Below are 26,045 nucleotides of genomic sequence, written 5' to 3'. Positions count from 1 at the left end.
TGGTACCACAAGCTAGGGAAGGTCCCAACGGGAAGATAGTGCAGACGAGTGAGTGTCTGAGAAGATGGTGCAGGAGGCAGGAATTCAAGTTGTTGGATCATTGGAACCTTTTCTGAGGAATGGGTGAACTGATCAAGTGGAACAGGTTGCACCTGAACTGGAGGGGAACCAATATCCTGGGAAGAAGGTTTGCTGATGCTATTGGGTTTAAACTAGATTTGCAAGGAAGTGAGAACCAAAGTGAAGAGGCAGTGGATGGGGCAGTTGGCACACAAGATGAAACAGCTTGTCGGGAGTTTGTGAGGAAGAATAAGCAGATGATAGAGCAAAGATGCACTCAGCCAAATGGTTTGAGATGGGTCTATTTTAATGCAAGGAGTATCATAAACAAGGCGGATAAACTTACAGGGGACTATGATGTTGTGGCCATTACAGAGACTCGGATGTTTCGAGGCAGGAAAGGTTGCTGAGTGTGCTGGGTTTTCAGTGTTTCAAAAAGGACAGGGAGAGAGGCAAAAGAGGTGGGGGAATGGCATTGCTAATCAGGGACGGTATCGTGGCTGCAGAAAAGGAGGAAGTCATGGAGGGATTGTCTACTGAGTCATTGTGGGTGGAAGTCGGAAACAGGAAAGGGGCAATAACTCTACTGGGTGTTTTTTGTAGGCACCCCCAATAGTAACAGGGACATTGAGAAGCGGATATGGAGGCAGATTCTGGAACGGTGCAATAATGATAGGGTTGTTGTGATGGGTGATTTTCACTTTCGTAATATTGACTGGCATCTCCTTAGAGCAAGGGGTTTAGATGGGGTGGAGTTGGTGGTGTGATGCAATATGTAGATAAGTCAACTAGAGGAGAGGCTGTACTTGATCTGGTATTGGGAAATGAACCTGGTCAGGTATCAGATCTCTTGGTGAGAGAGCATTTTGAAGTTAGTGATCACAACTCTATCTCCTTTATCATTGTGCTGGAAAGAGATGGGAGCAGAAGATTTGGGGAAACATTTAATTGGCATAGGGGGAAATAATGATGCAGGAACTTAGGAACATAAATTGGGCGCAGATGTTCTTAGGGAAATGCATGGCAGAAATGTGGCAATGTTCAGGGAGTATTTGCATGGCGTTCTGCATAGGTATGTTCCATTGAGGCAGGGAAAGGATGGTAGGGTAAAAGAACCATGGTATACAAAGTAGGTAGAAAATATAGTTAAGAAGAAAAGAAAAGCTTATAAAAGGTTTAAGAAAATAGATACTGTTAGAGCTCTAGAAAATCACAGGGTGCCAGGAAGGAGCTCTAGAATGAAATTAAGAGGCCATGAGAAGACCTTGGTGAGCAGGAATAAGGGGAACCCCAAGGTATTCTATAAGTATTTGAAGAGCAAAATGGCTAACATGAGACGCATAGTTTTAAGGTAGATGGAAGTAGGTACAAGGGAGATACCAGAGGCAAGTTTTTCACACAGAGTGGTGGATGCGTGGAATGCTTTGCCAGCAACAGTGGTAGAGGTGGATACAATAGAGTATTTTAAGAGACTCTTAGATAGGTACATGGAGCTTAGAAAAATAGAGGGCTATGCAGTTGGATAATTCTGGGCAGTTTCTAGAGTAGGTTACGTGGTCGGCACAACATTGTGGGCCAAAGGACTTGTGATGTTCTGTAGATTTCTATGTTCTATGGCGCTGAGTTCCAAGAAAACTATTTACTTTGCAAGTTTCTATAAGATGATCCAGAGTCATCTGTGCATATGTCAACAAGTGCAGTTGAAAAATAAATATACACAAAATTACTCTGTTTTTCAGTTAAATTTGGTAACATTGATTTTTTTATTCCATAAAATGGATCGTTTGTTCAAAGTAAACTTATTATCAAAGTAGATGTCACCATACACTATATTGGGATTCATTTTCTGGCAGCTGTACACAGTAAGTCCAAGAAACAATGGAATAAATGAAGCACTAGACAGACAAACAACCAATGTGTAAAAGACAACACGAGTGAATCTGCAGATGCTGGAAATAAATAAAAACACAAAATGCTAGCAGAACTCAGCAGGCCAGACAGCATCTATGGGAGGAGGTAGGTGACGACGTTTTGGGCCGAAACCCTTCATCAGGAGTGAAGTAACATGGGATGGTCGAGGGGGGATAAGAAGTGGGGGGAGGGATAAAGTAGGGTGCTGGGAAGTGATAGGCTGGAGGGAAATGGGCTGGGGGAAGGTGGAGGATTATGGGAAATAAAAGAGAAAGAAAGGTAGGGCTGGAAGGAGATTTTTCCGAGAGAGAAAGAGAACCAGACTAAAATAATAGATAGGGATGGGGGTAAGGGGGGGCAGGGGTATCAACGGAGGTCTGTGAGTTGGATGTTCATGCCGGCAGGTAGGAGGCTACCTAGGCGGGAAATAAGGTATTGCTCCATCGACCTGCGTGTAGCCTCATCTTGACGGTAGAGGAGGCCATGGACAGACATGTCGGAGTGGGGGTGGTCTGTGGAATTGAAGTGTGTGGCCACAGGGAGATCCCGCCACTGCTGGAGGACTGAGCGCCGGTGTTCGGCGAAACGGTCTCCCAGTCTGCAGCGGGTCTCCCCAATGTATAAATGGCTACGTCGGGAGCACCGGATACAGTATATCACCCCAGTTGACTCGCAGATGAAGTGGTGCCTCACCTGAAAGGACTGTCGGGGGCCTGGGATGGTGGTGAGGGAAGAAGTGTGGGGGCAGGTGTAGCACTTCTTCCATTTGCAGGGATGAGTGCCCGGAGGGAGGTCGGTGGGGAGGGATGGGGGGGGGATAAATGGACAAGGGAGTCGCGTAGGGAGCGATCCCTGCGGAAAGTCGAGAGTGGGGGGAGGGGAAGATGTGGCTGGTGGTGGGATCACGTAGGAAGTAGCGGAAGTTACGGAGGATTATACGTTGGTTCTGTAGGCTGGTAGGGTGATAGGTGAGGACCAGGGGGACTCTATCCCTGGTGGGCTGGTGGGGGGATGGGGTGAGGGCAGAGGTGCATGAAATACGGGAGACGCGATGGAGGGCAGAGTTGATAGTGGACAAAGGGAAGCCCCTTTCTTTAAAAAAGGAAGACATCTCCTTTGTCCTAGAATGAAAGGCCTCATCCTGAGAGCAGATGCGGCGGAGGAATTGAGAGAAAGGGGTAGCATTTTTGCAGGAGACAGGGTGGGAAGAGGAATAGTCTAGGTAGCTGTGGGAGTTAGTAGGTTTGTAGTAGACATTGGTGGATAGGCTGTCTCCAGAGATAGAAACAGAAAGATCTAGAAAGGGGAGGGAGGTGTCGGAAATAGACCAGGTGAATTTGAGGGCGGGGTGAAAGTTGGAGGCGAAGTTAATGAAGTCGACGAGCTCAGCATGTGTGCAGGAAGCAGTGCTGATGCAGTCATCGATATAACACACGCAAGAAAAGAGGAGGACAGATACCAGTGTAGGCTTGGAACATAGATTGCTCCACATGGCCGACAAAAAGGCAGGCATAGCTAGGACCCATGCGGGTGCCCATGGCTACACCTTTAATTTGGAGGAAGTGGGAGGAGCCAAAGGAGAAATTGTTAAGGGTGAGGACTAATGTGTAAAAGACAACAGACTGTACAATACAAAATAATAATAATAATAAATAAATAAGCAATAAATGACGAGAACATGAGATGAGCCCTTGAAAGTGAGTCCATACATTGAGGGAACAGTACAGTGATGGGGTGAATGAAGTTATCCGCCTCTTTTTCAAGAGCCTGATGGTTGAGTGTTAGTAACTGTTCCAGAAGCTAGTGGTGTGAGTCCTGAGGCCTCTGTACATCCTCCCTGATGGCAGTCGTAAGCAAAGAGCCTGGCCTGGGTGGTGGGAGTCCTTGATGATGGTTGCTGCTTTCCTGAAATATCGCTCTATGTAGATGTGCTCAATGGTGGGGAAGACTTTACCTGTGATGGATTGGGCCATGTCCAGCAACACACACAAAATGCTGGTGGAACACAGGAGGTCAGGCAGCATCTACAGGAAGAAGCACTGTGGACGTTTCAAGCTGAGACAGTCCTGCATCTGCAGATTTCCTCGTGTGGGCCATGTCCACTATTTTTTGTAGGATTTTCCATTCAAGGGCATTGGTGTTTCCATTCTAGGTCATGGTGCAACCTGTCCATATACTCTCTACCACACATCTATAGAAGCTTGTTGAAGTTTTAGATATCTTGCCAAATCTTCGCAATCTCCTAAGGAAGTAGAGGCAACGTCATGCTTTCTGCGTAATTTAACTTGCATGCTGGGCCCAGGACAGGTTCTTCAAAATGATAACATCGAGAGATTTAAAGCTGCTGTGTCTCCCCACCTCGGATCCCCCAATGAGGACTGGCTCTAGTTTCCTCCTCCTGAAGTCTAATCACCAGCTCCTTGGTCCTGCTGACATTGAGTGAGGTGGTAGTGAATTGTGGATTTTCATTAGCTGAAATGCTGTAATAAGGAGGCAGTCAAAGTTCAAAGTACATATATTTTCAAAGTATGTGTACTTTATTTGACCTTGAGGTTCATCTCCTTGTAGGCAGTCACAAAACAAAGAACCCAATATAGAACCCATATTTAAAAAAAACATCAAACAGTTAATGTGTTAAAAAAACTGTAAGCAATAAAAGTAAGCAAATAACATTCAAAACTGAAGTTCACAAAAGTGAGTCCACAGCCATGAAGCCAGTCCAGGAGCAGGCCACAGCTGTAGTTCAGCGCAGAGACGAGTAAATGTCATGGTGCAGTGGGCTGAGTCTCCACCTGCCACTCTGACCTTTTCACTTAAATTTCAAACCTCGGGTCTTTCCCTGCTTTCAGACCCATGCTCTGCCTCACAGTGTTCCAGTTGGTGTTTCACAGAGTAACACATCTTTAGCACTGTGTGCTGTATGTTTTCTATGTTTCTATGCACTCAAATTCTCCTGTGCCAGAGGCCAGCATTCCCACAGCAGCTGGGCACACTTTGTAAAGTGTATTAATTCTTTAAAAGTTGACCCCATTGCTTGTTTCCTGCCATGCCATTTATTGACACACCACAATTTAAAATACCCTGGTTGTTTACTTATTTATTTAGCAATACAACACGGAACAGGCCCTTCCATGCATTTGAGCCACACCGTTATTAACCCACCAGTTTAACCCTTGCCTAATCATGGGTAATTTAAAATAACCTGCCAACTGGTATGTCTTTGGACTGTGGGAGGAAATTGGAGCACCCAGAGGAAACCCACACATACCACGCGGAGGACGTACAAACCCCCTACAGAGGACGCCAGAATTGAACTCCAAACTCTGCCTCCCCGAGCTCTAATAGCATTGCACTAATCCATATGCTAACATGGTACCCATCTTTAAGCTTTGTATTGCATAGGTTTAAACTTTTAATCACAGTATATAAACAAAATAATACTATGCTCACTCTTTTCTAAGACCCCATGCTCCCAGATTATTAAATATCTGTACTTACTGAGAAATGCTAAGTCTAAAATAGCCTGATTGCTTGGTGGGATAGGGAACAGCCAAACCAACTCCTCTCTCTGACATTGCTGATCAGCGATTTGCTAAGTAATGCCATGACTGTTTACAGGGACAACATGGTAGCATAACGGTTAGTGTAACAATTTACACTGCCAGCAATCGGGCTTCATTTCCCGCCACTGCCTGTAAGGAGTTTGTACGTTTCGTAAATTCTCCTCGTAACTGCACGTGTTCCCTCCGGATGCTTCGGATTCTACCCACGTTCTAAAGGCATACAGGTTAGGGATTGTTGTTGTGTGAATGAAATCGCCGGAGAAAATTACTGGTAGATACAAAACAGTTTCTTTATTTGACAAAATAAGGTACAGCAGACATCATGTGGAGACGCTTTCGGTGGAAAAGTCTGCTAGCTCAACATGGGGCTCGATATTTATGTGCTGAACACAAAGGAAAATTCCATATTTACAAAGTATAGACAACACTTTCTTTTGAGATTACATACAAACTTCACACCTCCTAATTCGCATCCATCCCACAGACGCCAGCATCGTCTGTGGACTGGGATTCACAGCTTTTAGGAATACATTGTTCCAATTTATATCCACAATACATTTTCAAGGAATAGAAGACTGCTAGCCAAACCCATTTGCTAAATGTAAATGACCTAAACCCAGAAATCACTCTTAACAAGGATAATAAGTAAAAGGCGTGCTGTGTTGGGTTTGGAAGCATGACGGCACCTGCGGGCTACCCCTAGTACATCCTTGTACCACTGTAATCCAAGGTTCCCTCAGAAGTCTGGAAAGAGGCACAAAACTTGTTGCTTCATGGACATTTTATTAAGCGTTGATAGAACAAACAGAAATTGAAACAGACAATGATAGCGGTCTACTAAGTGACAGGGGAGACAAAAGGCTAAGATATTAAGATTAAGCTGGCACTGCACATCTATTATACCCATAAGTAAGGAAAGTTCCATTCAAATTTATAGTTGAGAGTCCACCACAGAGAAAGCACTTACTTAAATAATGCAGTACCAAGAGAAGCTTCCTTAATCATACTTTGTATAACCATAATGAGAACACACTAAAGAACTGCATCTATAAACTGTGAGCACTAGGAAGCATACTAGACAGTTTATTGTATATATAACTACTAAAAATACAAGCAGATAATTATTTGTTAAACTGCAAAGAAAATAACAAAGTCTAAGAACTAACCAGCTGGATCTAACAACGCACATGATACATTTCACTATGTTTCGATGTACAGTGTGACAATTAAAGCTATTCTTTAACTTAGGCTGTTGTGATATTGGTCTGACGACTGGGGCTTGTCGTGATAAGCACAGGAGAGCATTAGTTTCTATTCAACCTGAACTATACATCATTCATACTTGGGTTGCTGTTCTACCCCAGAAACCATTTTGGTTGAACATAGATGTAAGTAATATGTTTTGAGTAATGTGTAAGTTAAAGGTTTTATTTACACACCCTCTGACTAATGTTGCAGGGATCCAGCCAGTTGTCTCGAGGACCTCAGAGCACCACAGCCCGCGGGGTGCTGCACACGTTCAGCCAGTCATCTCAGCTGCAGAACGTCTCTCTTGTCAACAGGCAAAGCAAACACGCTGAAAGAGCTGGTGCTAAAGGCAGCATCACTACCTGGAGGAAGCAGGTCCCCAACACAGGTAGGCAAATAACTACCCTGCACATAAGATAAAACTTGATTTATCCCGAAGGAAATTATTGTTGCAAGGTTCCTCAGTCAGAAGTATATACAAAATATAAGCTTTGAGGTATGAAAAAGAATACAAAATGTACAATATAAAATAATAGTGCAAACTACAGATGTCCAATGAAACCATATATATTTAAGGAGGAGGAGTTGTAGAGTCTTGTAGCCAGAGGGAGAAAGGATCTCCTGTGGCATTCAGTGGTGCACCTCGGTGGAATCAGTCTGTTACTAAGGGTGCTCCTCTGTTTGTCCCATACACCATGGAGGCGGTGAGAGGGATTGTTTATAATGCTTCATAGCTTCTGCAGCATTCTCCTTTCAATCACAACCACTAGGGAATCCAGTTTCTCCCCAAGAACTGAACCAGCCTTCCTGACAAGCTTATTGATCACCTTGGTGTCAGCTGCTCTCACCCTGCTGCCCCAGCAGACTACAGTGCAGAATAGAATGTTGGCCACCACTGAGTTGTAGAGCATCTGCAGCATAGTACTGCAGACGTTGAATGACCAGAGCCTCCTCCTTGTACAGAGTCCCAGAATTTTTAGTCTAGTTTATTGTCCAGGTGAGTTCCCAGGTATCTGTAGTCCTGGATGACTTCCACATCATTTCCCTTGATGGAGATGGAAATACAGGGTGGTTTCACCTTCTGAAGTCAACCACCAACTCTTTTGTCTTAGTGATGTTGAGTTGCAGGTGATTCAGCCCACACCACTCAACAAAGTTGTCCACCACTCTTTTGTACTCAGCCACCTGACCCCGGCTGATACAGCCCACAACTGCCGAATCATCCGAAAACTTCTGCAGGTGGGAGGACTCCGAGTCGTATCTGAAGTCCAAGATGTAGACGGTGAACAGGAAGGGGGACACAACAGTCCCCTGAGGTGCCCCTGTGCTACTTACCACAATACCTGATACACAGCTCTGCAATCTCACAGACTGTGGCCGTCTGGACAGGTAGTCTGTAAGCTAGTGGAGCATCCACCTGCATCTCCGTGAGCTTACTCCCTAGTAAAGCAGGGTGTTAAAGCACTGGTGAAATCAAAGAACATGATTCTCACAGTGCTGCCTAACTCATTCAGATAAATGTAAGCCTGTTGAAGCAGGAAGATAATGGTGTCCTCGGCTCCAACTTGAGATTCTGTCAATGCTCGACAACAGGTAGTCAAAACTGCCCAACACCATCAAGGGCAGAGAGAAAGCTGCTGGAAAAGGGCTAATAACATCAGGGAGGCATCTACGTAGCATCCACACCAGGACCACCAGATTCAAAAATAGCTACTTTCCCCAAGCAGTAAAGCTGAACAACGCCTCCGACAACTGACCCACCCCTCCACACACCCATCCACCACTACTTTATCATTTCCTGTCAGTCGCCTTATGTACAGACAGTCCTGTGCCTAGCTTCACTCTGTGGACATACAATCAATCTAGGTATTGATTATATTCTAGATATTTATTGTGTTTTTTTGTGCTTCATCAGATCCAGAGTAGCAATTATTTCATTCTCCTTTCCACTTGTATACTGGAAATGACATTAAACAGTCTTGAATGTTGGAAATCAGATCAATACACACAAAATGCTGAAGGAACTCAACAGGTCAGGGAGCTTCAATGGAGGGGAATAACAGTTGACCTTTTGGGCAGAGACCTTTTATCAGCCAAACTTTGGCTGCTTATTCCTCTGCCTGACCTGCTGAGTTCCTCCAATATCTTGTGAATACTCTGACTATTTTACAGCCTCCTCCCCTTCCCCTACCAGCCCACACCACCACCACTGTCGAGTGAAGTGTGTGGTATGTGTCAAGAAAGGTTGATGATCCAGGCTATGAAGATCTGAAATTCCAGCTGTGGTGCTTGTTTTGAGTCAGATGTCAATGATGTTGATTCTTGGTAGGGTGGGTGGGTGGAGGGGTTCTCTTGCTTGGGAACACAGGATGGTGCAGTGATTGATTTCAAACACTTCCACAAACCCCACACCACATTATCGATGAGAAGCAGCGTCCTTATCCAGCAGAAATAAAATGGTTAGCCATCAGAAATCGGGTTTAATATCATTGGCATATGTCATGAACTTTGTTTTGTGGCAGCAGAACATTGCAATACATGATTAAAATAACTAAATTACAATAAGAAATATAATTTTAAAAATAAATTAGTGCAAAGAGAGGGCAAAAAAAATTTGAAGAAGTGTACATGGGTTCATTGTCCATTCAAAACTCTTGATGGTGGAGGGAAAGAAGTTGTTCCTGAAACATCTTCAGGCTGCTGTACCTCTTTCCTGATGGTAGCAATGAGAAAAAGGGCACGTCCTGGGTATTGGGGGTCTTTAATGACAGATACTGCCTTCTTGAGGCATGGAGTTTTGAAAATGTTCTCGATGCTGGAAGACTAGTGCTCATGATGGAGCTGACTGAGTTTTCACAACTTTCTGCAGCCTTTTCCAATCCTGTACAGTGGACCGTCCATAGTGAACAAGGGTATAGTGTGCTCTCTCTGCTGGTTTCCTGCTGATTTCTGACTCTTTCTGTTTCCAGGGGTTACAATGGCTTACGTTAGCCCAAACCTATCAGGCCAGAAGACGTCATCAACCATGGATCGTCACCGCGAGTACCTGTTGGACATGATCCCTTCACGATCCATCAACCAGCCGTCCAACGCATGGAAATAGATGCAGTGGAGTGGGGTGGGTGGGAGGGTTAGACAGATGCTTGGAAAGGCCAAGGCGAATACCTTGCCCCCTCTTTGCTCGCTGCAGTCACGCAGTCCAACGGTCAAAGGTGTGGGGCCCAGGTCACCCCAGCAACTGCCCGTTCTCCCTTACAATAGAGTCTGCATTTCTTGGAATTGTGAGCACTGTTCTTGCACAGCGTATAAGGGAAAGTACAATGTGTAACCAGATGGACATAGGCATACATCTTGCCAGATTACAATGACACTGCATGTGGAAAAGAGGTCTCTTTTACTTGCTGTTTCTATGTGCGTGTGTGCAAGTGCACGTATTTAGTGCTCACACATGTGTTTCTGTTTTTCACTTTGTGATACAAGTGATATCATCATGGATCTCTGGTTCTGCAGTAGCTGTATTGTTCTGGGAACTGTGGAAGAGGTCCCTCCTCCCTGATGAATGTAGTGCAGGTCACTCAGGGTGTGGGATAAAGTGGGGCAGTTGGGAGTGTCCCATCTCGAGTGGAGACGTCAGAGAGACTTGGCCTTGTTGATCTCCTTCCCATGGTGCAGATCAGGTGTATAGACGTTTCTCTGCTCTTCCACTAGTGTGCTGATAGAATTGTTTATAAGTAAACAGAATTACCTCCAACTTTCACCCGTTTGCCAAGCAGCCTGGCTGTCTGGATTTGAAATTTTTAAGACTTTATTTTTGGAGTCGGGATGAAAGTCACTGGAGATTGTGCAGTGATGCTGATTCTTTCCATCTGAATGCAGATTCCTTCCGTGTCATTCCCACAAATCCCACACCATACTGTCCGTAAACAACACATTTAACATCTGGGCGAAACATGGTTAGCCTTGATGCATCCAACTTCCTATTGTTTCTGAGTGGGGGAGATTGTGTAAACAAATGGATTAAGTTTTGTCTTTGGTGGTGTCCTGGTGGTGATAATCTGCCTCCATCAGTTTGTGAGTTCGGTAGCACTGAACTCTTTGCTTGGGACGTAGAGGTAAAGAGCCCTGCCCGATCCTTGGAGTGCGTGACCGGAATCCCACTGCAGCTGAACGAGAGCCAGCCTGGGATAGCACTGACTATTGGTTTTTTGGTGATCTTGTGCTCAATGGGAGAGGCAGGCGGGTGGGTGGGGGGGGGCCTTTGACTTGTTTATACTGAATCTTCCTGGGCTGGGAAGGTGACCTGTGTACGTGCTCCCTTGGGAAGGTGAGCTTTCCTGAGTGATCCGATGCAATCGGTGATGGTGGAGGTAGTCCTGTAAAAAGCATCACCCTTCAGTATTGGTGACCAGGGCCGCCGTCTTCCTGCCCCCATGGCAGTCATTTTAATCTGCTACTTTACCCTTAACCTGTCAATACTCTTCTGACATTTGGGCAGACTTTTATTTTTCCCCCAGTTTTTGATACAGATTAGTCATTAGTAAAGCCATTAAAATATTTTGCAGATGTTCTTGTTTATTAGAGGGTATTTTTGTGTTTGCTTGGTTAGCTGGAATGATGTCCTTAATTCAACCAAAGTATCGTTGGAGTTAATTTTTTAATGTGAATTTTCTCACTGTGGAGATTGAAGTAACAACAAAATTTACTCTCCAGCATCTGGGTCCATTCAGAGTCTCACTGAACTCTCACCACTAAGGTGTTTATCATCTATCCATATTCCAATGCGTTCCCAGTGTCTGCACACCAACAGTAGGTGCACATCATCCGCATATACACGTGATCAGTCATACCTCCTTTCGCTGCTTCCTGATCTCACTGTGTACTCTTTGACTTCCCACTCCTGTACCTCTGATTGTGTGGACGTGTCAGAGCAATTGTCTAAAAGGCACACACTTTTCCAAACTATCGCCATTTTGAACGTACTTTCACTGTCTTCACTACTGTCTTTGTGGCAAACTGGGCTGGATTTCAATAAGCAAGTTCCCTCTGCAGAGCCTCAGATTCTCCAAAATACAACATACAGAACTAATATTTATGTTGCTGTATAAGTTTGATTTTGCCTTGATTTTCATTGGATCTTTAAAGAATATGCTATTCAGGACTCTGGGTGGATTGTAGGGGTTGCTGTGCTTCTCCTTCCCTCCCCCTCACCCCACAACCCCATCTGTAACTCGAGAGACTACCATACTATCACATTCAATAGTAATCATTCTGTTTCCATTTTTGAGCTTGTCCTGTGGAGAGTCAGCCTATTTACTGACTGTGCTTGCTGGTTACTGAGCAAATTGGCCATGTTCAAGAAGATCCTTCCTCCGGTCCCACTTCTACATGCCTACTGAAGGTGATTGTTTTTCTCGCAATATTTGAGGACAGATTAGGTTGACTTGGACAGTCATCCTCACTGATCTGTGTGCTTGTTCTGAACTGGGTATCTCACCTGTCTGAGTTAGGCCTAAGAAATAGGATGTCTAGTAACTGCCATCATCATACCATCTTCCTGCCCCTTTCCCTGACAGTGAGGTTGTGGTGAAGAAATGGCCTGTGCCCAACCTCAAAAAACTTGGGATGTCCCGCCCTGTCATTGTGGGCCATTCATTCAGGTAGGGCTCTTGTGGAAAGGGGACAAGAAACAATTCTGCAAAGCTCACCAGCTTTGACTTTGAAGGAACTGTAGTCCACAGGACAATGTGTCTCATTTGGGTGTTGTATGTCATGTTCATACCAAATACTGCAGCCAGCTTCACATTGGCGACAAGGATTGTCACAAACCCTTAGCCCTTTGGATCCCATGTTTCATTCAGGCTTCATCCCTGCCATTCCCCCTCCCCCTTTCTCAAGCTCCCTGAATGAGGGCCCAGTGGCCAGGGAAGGAGTGAGCAATGGACAGGTATTTTCTAGAATGAATGCATCTACCCTCAAGAACACGTTTTCGGAGAGTCAAAGATCGTTTCACCAATGGAGCAACATTCTGCGTGTGGAAATAACTGCAAATGACAACTCACGAACAGAGTAATTTTTCTCTTCACCTTTTGTCACCAACAAGTTTATATTGGCGTGACTGAAACCGCAAGGGCCATTACGGATCTGTCGATACTTTCCCAGCCTATTTACTGTGACTATAACCTCTAATAGAACGAACTTACAAAGAATTTGCTGCAAGAAAGCTGCTCCTTCTGGAGAATTTCAATCCATGCTTGAAATGGATGGTGTACATTGTACTGAGGGATTTTTAGCATTTGAATGACAAATAAACAGGACAAACAGCATGGTGGTTCATCTGTCTTCATGGTGTTTGATGTTGCTTTCATTGATGTAAACCTGTACTCCTGAAGACGAACGATAAATGAGAGACTGGTCCTCTTTCAGACTTCAATGTTGTCTCTTCTCAGGTAAGATACAACACTAGTTAAAAAAATAAAATTTGCTCCACATTGTCCTGTCACATACTCCCAGAATAGGGGCAATACAGATTAGACACATTAAAGTTCCATCGTAAACACAGGAGCTTCTGCAGAGCAACACACAGAATGATGGAGGAACTCAGCAGGTCAAGCAGCATCAATGGGAGTGCATAAACATTAGAGGTTTCAGGTTGAGACCCTTCATTAGGACTGAAAAGGAAGGATGTCAAAATTTAAAAAAAGGATGGGGAGAGGGGAGGAGGACTAGCTAGAAGGCGATGGGTGAAGCCAGGTGGGTGGGGGAGAGGGGATCAAGTAAGAAGCTGGGAGGTAATGGGTGATAGGAATGAAGGTGGGGCCACTAAAGGATAAAGAAGGCAACATGCCTGGAGGCGGAGGAGGTTGGGGAGGTCCTAAATGAATATTTTGCTTCAGTATTCACAAGTGAAAAGGAACTTGATCAGGGCGAGGTTGAAATAGAACAGGCCTGTGTGCTGGACAGTGTGGAGATTAAGGAATAAGTGTTGGATCTTAAAAACATCAAGATTGATAAGTCCCCAGGGCCAGACATGATATACCCCAGGTTGTTGTGCAAAGTGAGAAAAGAGATCGCTGGAGCAGTAGCTATTTTTGAATCCTCTTTGACTGCAGGGGAGGTGACGGAGGATTGGAGAATGGCAAATGTAGTTCCCTTGTTTTAAAAGGGTAATAGGGAGAATCCTGGGAACTGTAGACTGGTGAGTCTTACATCAGTGGTCTGCAAACTATTGGAAAAGATTCTTAGGAATAGGATCTACAAGCATTTGGAGAAGTACAGTTTACTCAAGGATAGTCAGCATGGCTTCGTGAAGGGAAGGTCGTGCCTCACGAGCCTAATTGAGTTTTTTGAAGAGGTAACAAAAGAAATTGATAAGGATAGGGCGGTAGATGTGGTCTACATAGATTTGACAAGGTCCCCCACGAGAGACTCATCCAGAAAGTCATGAGGCATGGGATCAGTGGAAAAAACTGGCTTACAGGAAGAAAGCAGAGGGTAGTAGTGGAAGGAAAGTATTCTGCCTGGAGGTCGGTAACTAGTGGAGTGCCGCAAGGATCTGTCCTGGGACCCCTGCTCTTTGTGATTTTTATAAATGACCTGGATGAAGAGGCGGAAGGATGGGTGAGTAAGTTTGTGGATGACACAAAGATTGGAGGAGTTGTGGATGAAGCTGTAGGATGTCAAAGATTACAAGAAGATATAGACAGGATTCAGATTTGGGCAGAAAAGTGGCAGATGGAGCTCAATCCGGATAAGTAACGCTGTGTACAGGGTTAATGGTTACTTAAGAGTGTGGATGAACAGAGGGACCTTGAGGTTCAAATCCATACATCCAAGGTCACTGCACAGATTGATAGGATAGTTAAGAAGGCCTATGGGATGCTAGGCTTCATTAATAGGGGGATTGAGTTCAAGAGTAGAGAGGTCATGTTGAAACTACAAATCTCTGGTGAGACGGCACTTACCAGAGTATTGTGTTCAGTTCTGGTCACCTCATTATAGGAAGGATGCGGAAGCTATGGAGAGGGTGCAGAGGAGATTTACCAGGATGTTGCCTGGATTGGAAAACAAGTCTTATGAGGCAAGGTTAGCAGAGTTGGGACTTTTCTCTTTGGAGTGTAGAAGAATGAGAGGGGACTTGATAGAGGTCTACAAGATTATGAGAGGCATAGATAGGGTGGCTAGCCAGTACCTATTTCCCAGGGCACGAATAGCAAACGCCAGAGGGCATATGTACAAAATTAAGGGAGGGAAGTTTAGGGGAGATATGAGGGGTATGTTTTTTAAACAGAGGGTAGTGGGTGCCTGGAATGACTTGCCAGGTATGGTGGTGGAGGCTAAAACATTAGGGGTATTTAAGAGCCTCTTGGACAGGCATATGGATGAAAGAAAAATGGAGGGTTATGGAATAGTGTGGGTTTAGTACTTTTTTTAAGAAATATATGGGTCAACACAACATCGAGGGCTGAAGGAGTCTGATAGGAAAGGAGAGTGGTCCGTGGGAGAAAGGGAAGCAGGGGCACACTAGGAGGAGGTCATAGGTAGTTGAGGAGAAGAGGTAAGCAGAATAGAACAAGAAGGAAATGGGGGGAGGTGGGAATTACTGGAAGGTATAGAAATCGATGTCCATGCCTTCAGGTTGAAGGCTACCCAGATGGAATATAAGGAGGTGTTCCTCCAACCCGAGAGTGACCTCGTCATTGCAGTAGAGAAGGCCATGGATTGGCATATCAGATCAGGAATATGAATAGGAATTAAAAGGACTTGCCACCGGGGAATTCCACTTTTTGCAGGTGGGACCAAGGTGCTTGTCAAAGCAGTCCCCTATCTCCGTCAGGACTCACCTCACTTGTCCCATCACACACTCCCAAAATAGGGACAACACAGGTCAGACACGATAAAAGTTTACTTTGCCCTGTTAGTCTTTTAAATTCAATACACGTTAGATACAGAGTAAATCTCCTTCTTTAGTCACGAGGCAAACCCAGAACTTTATCCTTGGAGTGTAAGAGACTGAGGGGTGATAGAAATGAATGAGGTCATAAACAAGAGATTCTGCAAATCAGCCATGTTGGAATGGCAGGGCAGACTCAAGCGACACACACAACTCAGCAGGTAAGGCAGCATCTAAAGAAAGGAATAAACAGTCAATGTTTCAGGCTGAGACCCTTCATCAGGACTGGAAAGGAAGGCTAAGAAGATGGGAGGGGAAGCTGGCTGGTGATGGGTGAGACCAGGTAGGGAAAATGAAGTGAGAAGCTAGGAGGTGGGTAGGTAAAGGTAATGCACTCAAATTTTATTCCCTGGGAAAGAGACTCAAAAACTAGAGGCACTAATTTTAAGGTGAGAGGGATTATAGAAAGGACCTGAGGGACAACTATTTAATCCAGAGAATGATTAATTCATTGAATGAGCTGTCATAGGAAACGTATGAGTCAGGTACAATAACAACATTGAAAAGACACTGGGGCTGGTATATGGATAAGAAAGTTGGTGGTGGTGTAGATTGTTGTAAATTACAATGGGGCATTGGCATCCAAAGAGAAGAATTGACGCCATGGCTTGAAAAGAGGGAGCAGGGAGGGCTCCAAGCTAGAATAAAACTCCCATCCACCAGCGTCTCGTTGGCAAATGTACAGTCACTGGAGAACAAAACTGAGGACTTAAGGGCAGGATTGCTAACTCGGAGGACCTTTATCTGTATAAAGGTGCTGAGGCTGCATGCTTGAGAGTTGAGTCTGCTGAGTCCTTGAGAAGATTATGAAATTGCTAGTTCATTAAGATGGTTCAAAAGTTTAAAAAGAAATTACAGACAGGCTGCAGATTGCAGTTAGAGTAGTTTTGGAATAAATTTAGAATTTTTGTAAGCTGTCCACAACATTGCCATGTTTCATTAGTGCCATCTTGCCACCTTTTTCCTATTGGGTGCGGCCCTTAGGTTCCTTGTATTGACTGTGAATGCCCACAAGAAAATGAATTTCAGGTTATTATATGGTGATGTTTATGTACTTGGTTAATAAATTTACTTTGAGCAGTGACAGATGGAGTTCAAGCCAGAGTAGTGTGTAATGGTTCACTTTGGAAGGTTGAATTTGAAGGCAGAATACAGGGTTTATGGCAGGATTCTTAGCACGGTTCAAAACGATGTATGGTGGGAGGCTCGTAATGAATGTCTGCACAACTAAGTTTCCAAAGAAAAGCCCTTGTTTACTGGCATCTGCACAAGTGCATGTGGGCACAGGTGCAATGAAAAACTTATTTGCAGCAGCATCACATGCTCACCACATCAGATAAGCAGCGTCACAACAAACACATAAATTATATATAATTTCTACAAGAGAGAACACAATTAGAATAAAAATATCCTTTGTAGTGCAAAGTGATCACAGTGGTCAGCATTGCTACACTGAGGTAGTGATTTAGGTTGTGCCGGTTGGTTTAAGAACTGAATAAATTAAGTACCCATTCCTGAACCTGGTTTTGAACTCTCAGAATGAGAATTAGGTTTAACATTACTGGCATATATTGTGAAATTGGTTGTTTTGCAGCAGCATTTCAGTGCAACACATAATAATAAAATACTATAATTTACAATAATTAATGTATTTTTAAATTAAATACATTGTGCAGGAAGAGAGCAAAAAAATAGTAGCAATGAGAAGAGGGCAAGTCCAGGGTGGTGAGGGGCCTTGGTGATGGATGCCTTTTTGAGTCGTCCCCTTTTGAATGTGTCCTCAGTGCTGGAAAAGCTCTCCACATTTACCCTCCCCCCCCCATCCCATTCCCACACCACAGCTTCACCTTCACCCCCATTCTCTGTTGGAGCTTTGGTGTTGCCATATTAGGCAAGTAACTGGTGGGGCTGTCCTTGGCTGCAGGTGGTCACTGGAGGTGAAAGTTAATGCCAGAGGGTGGTTATCCCCACACACTTCACTGTTTCTGCCTAACAAAGAGTAACAGTCGCATGCCAACAGCCAATATTTACAGGTAACCAGATCAGCCTTCATCTACTCATGGATGTACAGTACTGTGCAAAAGTTTTAAGCACACACACATATATAGCTAGGGTGCCTGATTTTTACAGTACTGTAGTAATTTTATGTATTGCACTGTACTGCTACCACAGGAAAAAACAGATTTCATGATGTGAGTGTCAGTCCATGGCCACCTCTTGTGCAAAGATGCAGCCACCGTTGGTGGAGGAAGAACACCTTGTTTTTCATCTGGGTACTCTCCGGCCTGATAGCATGAATATTGATTTCTCTTTACAGTAAACAAACCTCCCCCCCCCCCCCCCCCCCGGCTTCCTTTAGTCCCCACTTTCACCTTTGACCTCACCAGCCTATGTGCCCCCTGGGTCCCTTCCTCCTTCCTTTTCTCCTATTGTCCACTCTCCTCTCCTATTAGATTCCTTCCTCTCCAGACCTTGACCTTTACCCATCCACCTGGCTTCACCTAACATTGTCCATCTTGCCTTCTTCCTTCACCTGACCTTTTTCTTCAGTATCCTCCCCTTCCTTCTCAGTCCCGAAGAAGGTTTCAGCCCAAAATATCAATTGTTTATTCATTTCCGTAGATGCTGCCTGACCTGCTGAGTTCCTCCAGTATTGTGTGTGTGTTGCTGATGACAAACCTGATTCTGATATGGGTCTCTATTGTGGTCTGAGAATGGGAAGGGGGCAGAGAGAGGGGAATCATGGTTGGGAAAAGGGGAAGGGAGAGGGGAGGAAACAGAAAACACCAGAGAGACATTCTGTAATGATCAATAAACTAATTGTTTGGAATCAAATTACCTTCTCTGGTGTCTCAGGGCTGGGCGTGTCACAGCTCCCTCCCCCACCCTTGGCACTTCTCTGCCACCTGTACAACACCCTTCCCACAACACTCCACCCTCACCATTCCCAACATCCTTTACTCACCCCAGATTTACAAACTCTCGTTGACAAATACAGTATTGTGCAAAAGTCTTAGGCACCCTAGTTATGTGCCTAAGACTTTTACATGGTCCTGTAGAAAGATGCAAGTGACTAATTATACAAAGACTAAAATTAAGCTGTTATTTATCAGGCTAAAACAATTTGTGTCCAACTCTTCACTCATGAGTTACTTGTGGTGATAAAACTTCACATACATTTCTATTATTACCTTAATATCAATCTCCCCCAAAAACAATAAATAGCTCGTATTGCATGGTTATTTTAGAGATGCATTAGCCTAACACATTGTTCTACCCACTGCTACAGCTCCATAAATACTGTGTTCTAGTGCAATGACCTACCACGACTTGCTTCTGCCTCAGTCAACTGCTCATTGTTATGTCTGCTCCCACCTACCTCGTGCCAAATCCCACTCTGATTCCCAATGAGTGAGGCCAGGTGACGCATCTCTCACAGAGAGAGCGTTTTGGAGATATCATAATTCACTGACTTTTACTCTAGGCTTGGGGAGGGAAAGGAACAGGCAGTATGGGGAAGTATATAAATTGTCCTAGATTGGCACATGAATGTGAGGAAAATGGAAGGATATGGACATTGTGCAGGCAGAAGAGATTAGTTTAGTTGGCTGTTTGATGACTAATTTAATTGGTTCAGCACAACATTGTGGGCCAAAGGACCTGTTCGTGCACTGTACTGTTCCATGTTCTATTGGGGGGGGGGGGAAACGGGACCATAAATTGGGAATGATTCACAGGAATACTTTCTTCCCATTATTGTTGACTTAATTAAGTAATCTCCACTGACCTCCCCCTCCTGATTGTCGCCAGTATTGAGAGCCCAGCCTCTCACATCACAGGATGGCTGCTGTGTTTGATCTTTACACTCATGACTGTCTGGCTAAGTACAGCTCCAATGCCATATTCAAGTTTGCTGATGACATCTATGTTGTTGACCAAATCAAAGATGGTAGTCAATCAGCACAGAGGAGGGAGATTCAAAATCCAGCTGCCTGGTGCCATAACAACAACCTCTCACTCAGTGTCAGTAAGACCAAATAACTGATCATTGTCTTCAGGAGGAGGAAACCAGAAGTCTAGGAGCCAGTCCTTATTGGGCGATCAGAGGTGGAGAGGGTCAGCAGCTTTAAGTTCCTCATTGTTATCATTTCGGAGGACTTGTTCTGGGCCCAGCATGCAAGTGCAATTATGAAGAAAGTACAACAGTGCCTTTACTTCCATAGCAGTTTGCAAAGATTTGGTATGACATCTAAAATGTTGACAAACTTTTATAAATGTGTGGCGGAGAGTATACTGACAGGTTGTATCATGGCCTGGTATGGAACCACCATTGCCCTTGAACAGAAAATCCAATAAAAAGTAGTGGATACAGGGCAGTCCATTTCAGGTAAAACCCTCCACAGAATTGTGCACATCTATACAGTGTGTCGTCACAGGAAAGCAGCATCCATTATCATTGACCCCACCAACCAGGTCATGCTTTCTTCTCACTGCTGCCATCAGGAAGAAGGTACTGGAGCTTCAGGGCTCACAACATCAGGTTCAGGAACAATTACCCCTCAACCATAAGACTGTTGAACCAAAGGGGATAACTTCACTCAACTTTACTTGCCCCATCACAGAACTGTTCCCACATCCTAAGGACTCAAGGACTCTTCATCTCGTGTTCTCAAAATTTGTTGCTTATTGATATATTTTTGTTCCTTTGTATTTAGAATCAGAATCAGGTTTATTATCACCAGCATGTGATGTGAAATGTGTTAACTTAGCAGCAGCAGCTCAATTCAATACATAATCTAGCAGAGAGAGAAACAAATAATAATGAATAAAATAAAACATAATAAATAAGTAAATAAATTATGTATATTGAACAGATTTTTTTAAATGTGCAAAAACAGAAATACTGTATCTTTTAAAAAAGTGAGGTAGTGTCCAAAGCTTCAATATCCGTTTAGGAATCGGATGGCAGAGGAGAAGAGGCTGTTCCTGAATCGCTGTGAATACTGCAAGAAAATGAATCTCAGGGTTGAATACGGTGAGATATATGAACTTTGATAATAAATTTACTTTGAACTTTGATAACTCCAAGCCTCCCTCCTGCACTCGAACCCTCCACCAGCTGCTTCTACCTCAATGGAGGTGACTGTAGTGATTCAGACACTCAGTAGTGTTTCACTGGCATTTGTCTTGAAATCTTTTGTGGCAGCAGTTCATTGCAATGCATAAACAGTTTTTAAAAAAATCATAAATTATATATGTAAAGATTAAAGAGAGCCAAAAAGAAACAAGAAAAAAAAGAAACAAGAGATAACTTGCTGGCTAATGTTTCCATCCTCCTTTTTCTCTCTGATATCTCAAGCCCTCTCACCCTCCCTGTAATCTCTTGTGCTTCTTTCTCTAATTTTACCTAATCTTTTCTCTCTCTCTTTCTCTCTCTCTCTGTGTCTCTCTCTCTGTCTCTGTCTCTGTCTCTGTCTCTGTCTCCTGACGAGAAGACCTGGCATTCTCAGCAGAAAACACCATCTTTACCTGAGGCAAACCTACCAGCCATGGGATCAGGACATTGCGCAGGACAATAATGCGACAAGGACCCTGAGCTAAGCCACTTTAGAGCATATTCCTTTATTTGCATTCTCTAAACCATGCATGCCTTGTCACTTGGTTAGCTGTCGGACGCATTGGCGGACTGAATGTTAGCAATTTCTCTATCAAACATTGGCATTTCTCTTCTAGTGTAATCTCCTCCGGATATATCACACCCATCAGCTGTTTCTCTGGTAACTTGCTGATGCTGGAGTCATTGAATGGCATGTAACCGGTCACTATTACGTACAGGATGACCCCCATGCTCCAGATATCGTACTTTTTGGGGTCGTAAGGAACCCCTAGAAGGACCTCGGGAGGGGAGTAGGCGGCAGAGCCACAGTAGGTGGTACTGAGTTCCGGGTATCCCTGACTCTTCCTCCCAAACCCAAAATCAGCCAACTTCACCTGCATCTGCTCAGTCAAAAGGATGTTCTCGCACTTGAGGTCCCGATGGACAATGTCTCGCTCGTGAAGGTACTTAATGGCCTTGGCAACCTGAGAGAACAAGCATTTGGCCTCCTGGCAGGAGATGCAGGTCCTGTGCTGGATGACCTCCAGAAGATTTGTTGAGACCAGCTCCATGACGATGTAAACATTTTCATTGAGAACCTCGATAAACTCAAACACTTGCACAATGTGAGGGTGTTTGATCCCTCTCAGAATGGCCATCTCCCTGGGCAAGAACTTGCTGGCAAAATCCTTTGGCACTTTCTTCGTATCAACCACTTTGATTGCTACATTTTCATTGTATTTTTTTGAAGTGGCTTCTTTCACCTTGGAGTAACTGCCCTCTCCTATTGTCTTCCCTACTTTATAACCTAACCTCGCTAGTAGTTTGCTCCCCGACATGTTACACAGCCATCTTGTTAAGGCAATATCCCAATGTGCAGACCAATCCTATCAATGGGCCTGCTGTAATAATTTGCTGTTGTGAAGTTTGCCCTGTGTCACATCTCATCCCCATCACCTTTTATAGACATATGTCCTGAAGCACTTTCAAAAAATGATTGGCTTCACTGTGCTGATAACTATGAAATGATTTGGTACTTCAGGCTGTCGTCTTTTCCCCTTTGAGTTCACGGAAGGAATCCAGCTCCATGCATTCCAAGACACAATTGAGCTTGCTGCTGCTTTGCAGAAGGACGGGAAAGGATGGGACCTGCATGCAGAAGGTCTTGTTGAGCATTGTTTCCCATGGGGGGGGGGGGGAGTGTAAGGTGCTTCTGATCCTGTCCATGACACTCAGCATTTATGAGGTCACCCCCAACATGGAGATGTCTGGGGGGCATGGCTCTGCTATTGAGGTCAAAGGGCCAAACTGTCCTCTGGAAATTACGTTCCAGTTGGATGAACCTTCATTCCTTCCGATTTCTGGTGGATGGCCATGAAGAAAGTCAGCTCTTTCCCTCCTGAATGACATGGAAATGTTTATCAGAGGCATCGACCACCTCTAGGAATGGAACTTTCTGGAAAGGCATGACAAATATCTCCCCCTCAGTGACAATCTAAAAGGGAGGAAGGCCCATTGTGAAAATTAGGACCCCCTTTATTTCAAAAGAGGAACCCATTTGAAGATGTTATGTTGAAGCCAGGTGATCGATCAGATTTGGGTCTCGTTAGGGTTCCTGCATTATTTGGTTCTCACCTATTTCAACCAGGCAATTGTAACTTCAAGATTCACAGTTAAAGTGAAGCATGTTCACCTTGAAATCCCCTTTAGAGGGGGCAACCCAACAGGGATGTTCCCAACCTTCTGAGATGTTTCAGAGAAACCTCAGTCGGCTGCCTCTCTCAACCTAGTTCACTGTTATTGTTTGGGCACGTTAGCTCATGGGACAGGAATAAACAGATACCCTTATCATCCACATCACATCGCTGCATCCAATCTCAGAGGCACACAACACAGTACCTGACCCTCACGGCCCATCTCATCCAAGTAAACTGACAACTTGAGTGCACACTTGGCAATGAACATCCAACTTGTGAAGATGAGGTCAGAGATGGAATGAGGGCCACAGTCTGGAGAGCAAGTTATAGAGAATACGTTTCTGTGATGGACACTGAAAGGCAAAGTAAGCCGAGATGTTTGAAGCTGTAGGCTCCGTGAGTTATACAACTCATGTTCTCAGTATTCATCTTTTTTATTTTGCACAATTTGTCTTCCTTTGCACATTGGTAGTTTACCAGTCCTTCTATGTATAGTTTTTCATAAGTTCTGTTGCATTTCTTTAGTTTGTTGTAAATACACAGAAGAAAATGAATTTCAGGGTTTTATATGGTGATATATTTGTACTTAAATAATAAATTTAGTTTGAACTTTGTGGGTCACTAAGTATAGTTTGAACAACCCAGCGAGTAGTCTCCGGATACATCCCACCCTTCGTTTCTGCACTGGATGGGCACTCTTAGGGTTCCAGTGTGTGCCTGGGATCCATGAGGATCAAGAAGCTGGAATGTTCCAGGTAGAGTTGATTTAGAGAGGATGTTTTCTGTAGTGGGGGAGCTAGGAGCAGAGGGCACAGACACAGAGGGATGTTCATTTAGAAAAGAGATGAGGTGAAATTTCTTTAGCCAGAGGATGGTGAATCTGTGGAATTCATTGCCACAGACAGCTGTGGAGGTCAAGTCATTAGCTAGATTTAAAATGGAAGTTGATAGGTTCTTGATTAGTCAGGACATCAAAGGTTATGGGGAGAAGACAGGAGAATGAGGTTGAGAGGGATAATAAATCAGACGTGATAGAATGGCAGAGCAGATTTGATGGGCTGAATGGCCTCATTCTGCTCCTATGTCTTAGCGGGGAATTGAGCAGAAACTGTTTCCTCAGTGAGAAGGGAAGGGGTGTGCCATACTTTCCATTGGACAGATGGACATGAGGAACAGAAGGATCCCAAGGTTGTTCTCGCAGTGTGTGGGGTATGGGCTGAGGAAGGACCACCGATGGGAGGTGTTGGGGGTCAAAAATGTCAAAGGATGACGGGGACAGAAGAGGCAATGGTCAAGGTCAGGGGAGGCCACTCTGGAGTTTCAGAAGAGTTTCATAAACAAACGAGATTCTGCAGATGCTGGAAATCCACAGCAACACACTCAAAATGCTGGAGGAACTCAGCAGGCCAGACAGCATCTATGGAGAGGAATAAACAGCCAACATCACGATGCGTAACGGTTAGTGCGATGCAGTTACAGTCGGGGTATCGGAGTTTGCATTTCAATACCGGCGCCATCTGTACGAAGTGTGTGCACGGGTTTCCTCCCACAGTCCGAAGACGTGCGGGTTAATCGGTCATTGTAAGTTGTTCTGTGATTAGGCTCTAAGTAAATAAAGGCTTCGAGCCCAGACCCTTCTTCAAGACTGAAAACGAAGAGGGAACAGACCAGATGCGCGGAGCGCGCTCGCAGACTACAGCTTAATAATAATTTAATAAATGAGCTAGTTCACTTTCAAAGGTTTAATTGACAATGGTTTTAGATAGAGGTTGTTACATCCGTTACGGTAACGCTACGAGGAAACTAACGGTGATTCCTTGTGGGGTGCGATCTCCTACTTGCCGTCCCTAACCCAGGCGTGTTTGACGATCTGGTGGGCAGCTGGCCGCTCGGTTGGGCTGAACTGCAGGAGTTCTTGGATCAGGCTTTGACACTTCTCATCCAGGTGAACACTCTCCGGGTAGATCACCCCTTTCTGTTGGCTCTTGGGCAGTTTGCTGATGTTTGAATCGTCAAACGGCATGCACCCCGTCACTATCACGTAGAGGATAACGCCCACGCTCCAAATGTCATACTTCTTGGGATCATAAGGGACGCCCATGAGGACCTCCGGAGGGGCATAGGCTGCCGAGCCGCAGTAGGTGCTGCTAAGGTGGGGGGAGCTATGAATTTTCTTCCCGAACCCAAAGTCGGTGATCTTCACCTGCATATCCTCGGTTAGCAGAATGTTCTCACACTTGAGGTCGCGGTGGACAATCTTCCGCTCGTGGAGATACTTAACAGCGCAGGCAATCTGCGAGAAGAAGTGTCGGGCCTCGTGGTTCGGAATGTGGCCCCGGTTCTGGATCAGCTGGAGGAGATCAGTGACGGCTTGCTCCATCACAATGTAGAGTTTTCCATTGCAGACCTCGATGAATTCATAGACCTGCACAATGTGAGGGTGTTTGATCCCCCTCAGGATGTCCAGCTCCCGCGGAAGGAATTTATTAACAAAATCCGGGGGAGCCTTTTTCCTGTCCACCACCTTTATAGCAACATTCTCCCTGTATTTCTTGCAAGTCCCCACTTTCACTTTGGAGTAACTACCTTCACCAATGGTTTTTCCAAGTTTGTACCCTAACTCTGCCAGAAACGTGTCTCCGGACATGGTGCATAGCCATGTTTCCCACCCCCACCCCCGCATGTTTTGAGGTAACAACGTTACGTGTGTACCGGTTCACACGAGTGCTGTAACAATTTGTAATTGTGAGGTTTCCCGAGACATCATGAACCCTGCGGCCATTTATGGACATGGACTCGGGGAATAAGTTTTCAACTCTTGAGAAACTTTGCACCTTTTTTATTCTTGAGAATCTGTGCGGGGACTGTGGGGGATTGACCCGAGGCTGGGCCCAAAGAACCGAACGATATAAAGGTATAAACACAAGGGATTCTGCAGATGCTGGAAGTCTGGAGCATCTCACACAAAATGCTGGAGGAGCTCAGCAGGGCTGGCGGCATCTATGGAGAGGAATAAACAT

General features: G+C 44.7%; 3 protein-coding genes across 16 annotated transcripts in view; 1 reads left to right on the top strand and 2 right to left on the bottom strand.

The window, feature by feature from the left end:
• gatad2ab (GATA zinc finger domain containing 2Ab) overlaps positions 1 to 11,017 on the top strand; it is a 219,679-nt gene extending 208,662 nt beyond the window's left edge. For all 14 annotated transcript variants that reach the window (XM_073068113.1, XM_073068099.1, XM_073068104.1 and 11 more), the window contains 2 exons: positions 6,993 to 7,170; positions 9,752 to 11,017. In XM_073068113.1, the coding sequence (XP_072924214.1) occupies positions 6,993 to 7,170; positions 9,752 to 9,885 (312 nt within the window). In that variant the 3' untranslated portion in view covers positions 9,886 to 11,017. The remainder of the gene's footprint in view (positions 1 to 6,992; positions 7,171 to 9,751) is intronic.
• Positions 11,018 to 21,354: 10,337 nt separating this feature from the next.
• LOC140740334 (testis-specific serine/threonine-protein kinase 6-like) lies at positions 21,355 to 22,167 on the bottom strand. The gene has a single exon (XM_073069485.1). The coding sequence runs from the start codon at positions 22,165 to 22,167 to the stop codon at positions 21,355 to 21,357; it is 813 nt and encodes a 270-aa protein (XP_072925586.1).
• A 2,604-nt stretch (positions 22,168 to 24,771) lies between these two features.
• On the bottom strand, positions 24,772 to 25,672 carry LOC140740333 (testis-specific serine/threonine-protein kinase 6-like). The gene has a single exon (XM_073069484.1). The coding sequence runs from the start codon at positions 25,670 to 25,672 to the stop codon at positions 24,860 to 24,862; it is 813 nt and encodes a 270-aa protein (XP_072925585.1). The 3' UTR covers positions 24,772 to 24,859.
• Positions 25,673 to 26,045: the final 373 nt, after the last annotated feature.

Source organism: Hemitrygon akajei, chromosome 16, assembly GCF_048418815.1.
Source record: "Hemitrygon akajei chromosome 16, sHemAka1.3, whole genome shotgun sequence".
In the NCBI taxonomy this organism is placed as follows: Eukaryota; Metazoa; Chordata; class Chondrichthyes; order Myliobatiformes; family Dasyatidae; genus Hemitrygon; species Hemitrygon akajei.
This window is presented reverse-complemented; position numbering and strand designations above follow the sequence as displayed.

Coding starts and splice junctions, on each gene's coding strand:
- LOC140740333 (XM_073069484.1), bottom strand. CDS start 25,672: ATGTCCGGAGACACGTTTCTGGCAGAGTTAGGGTACAAACTTGGAAAA.
- LOC140740334 (XM_073069485.1), bottom strand. CDS start 22,167: ATGTCGGGGAGCAAACTACTAGCGAGGTTAGGTTATAAAGTAGGGAAG.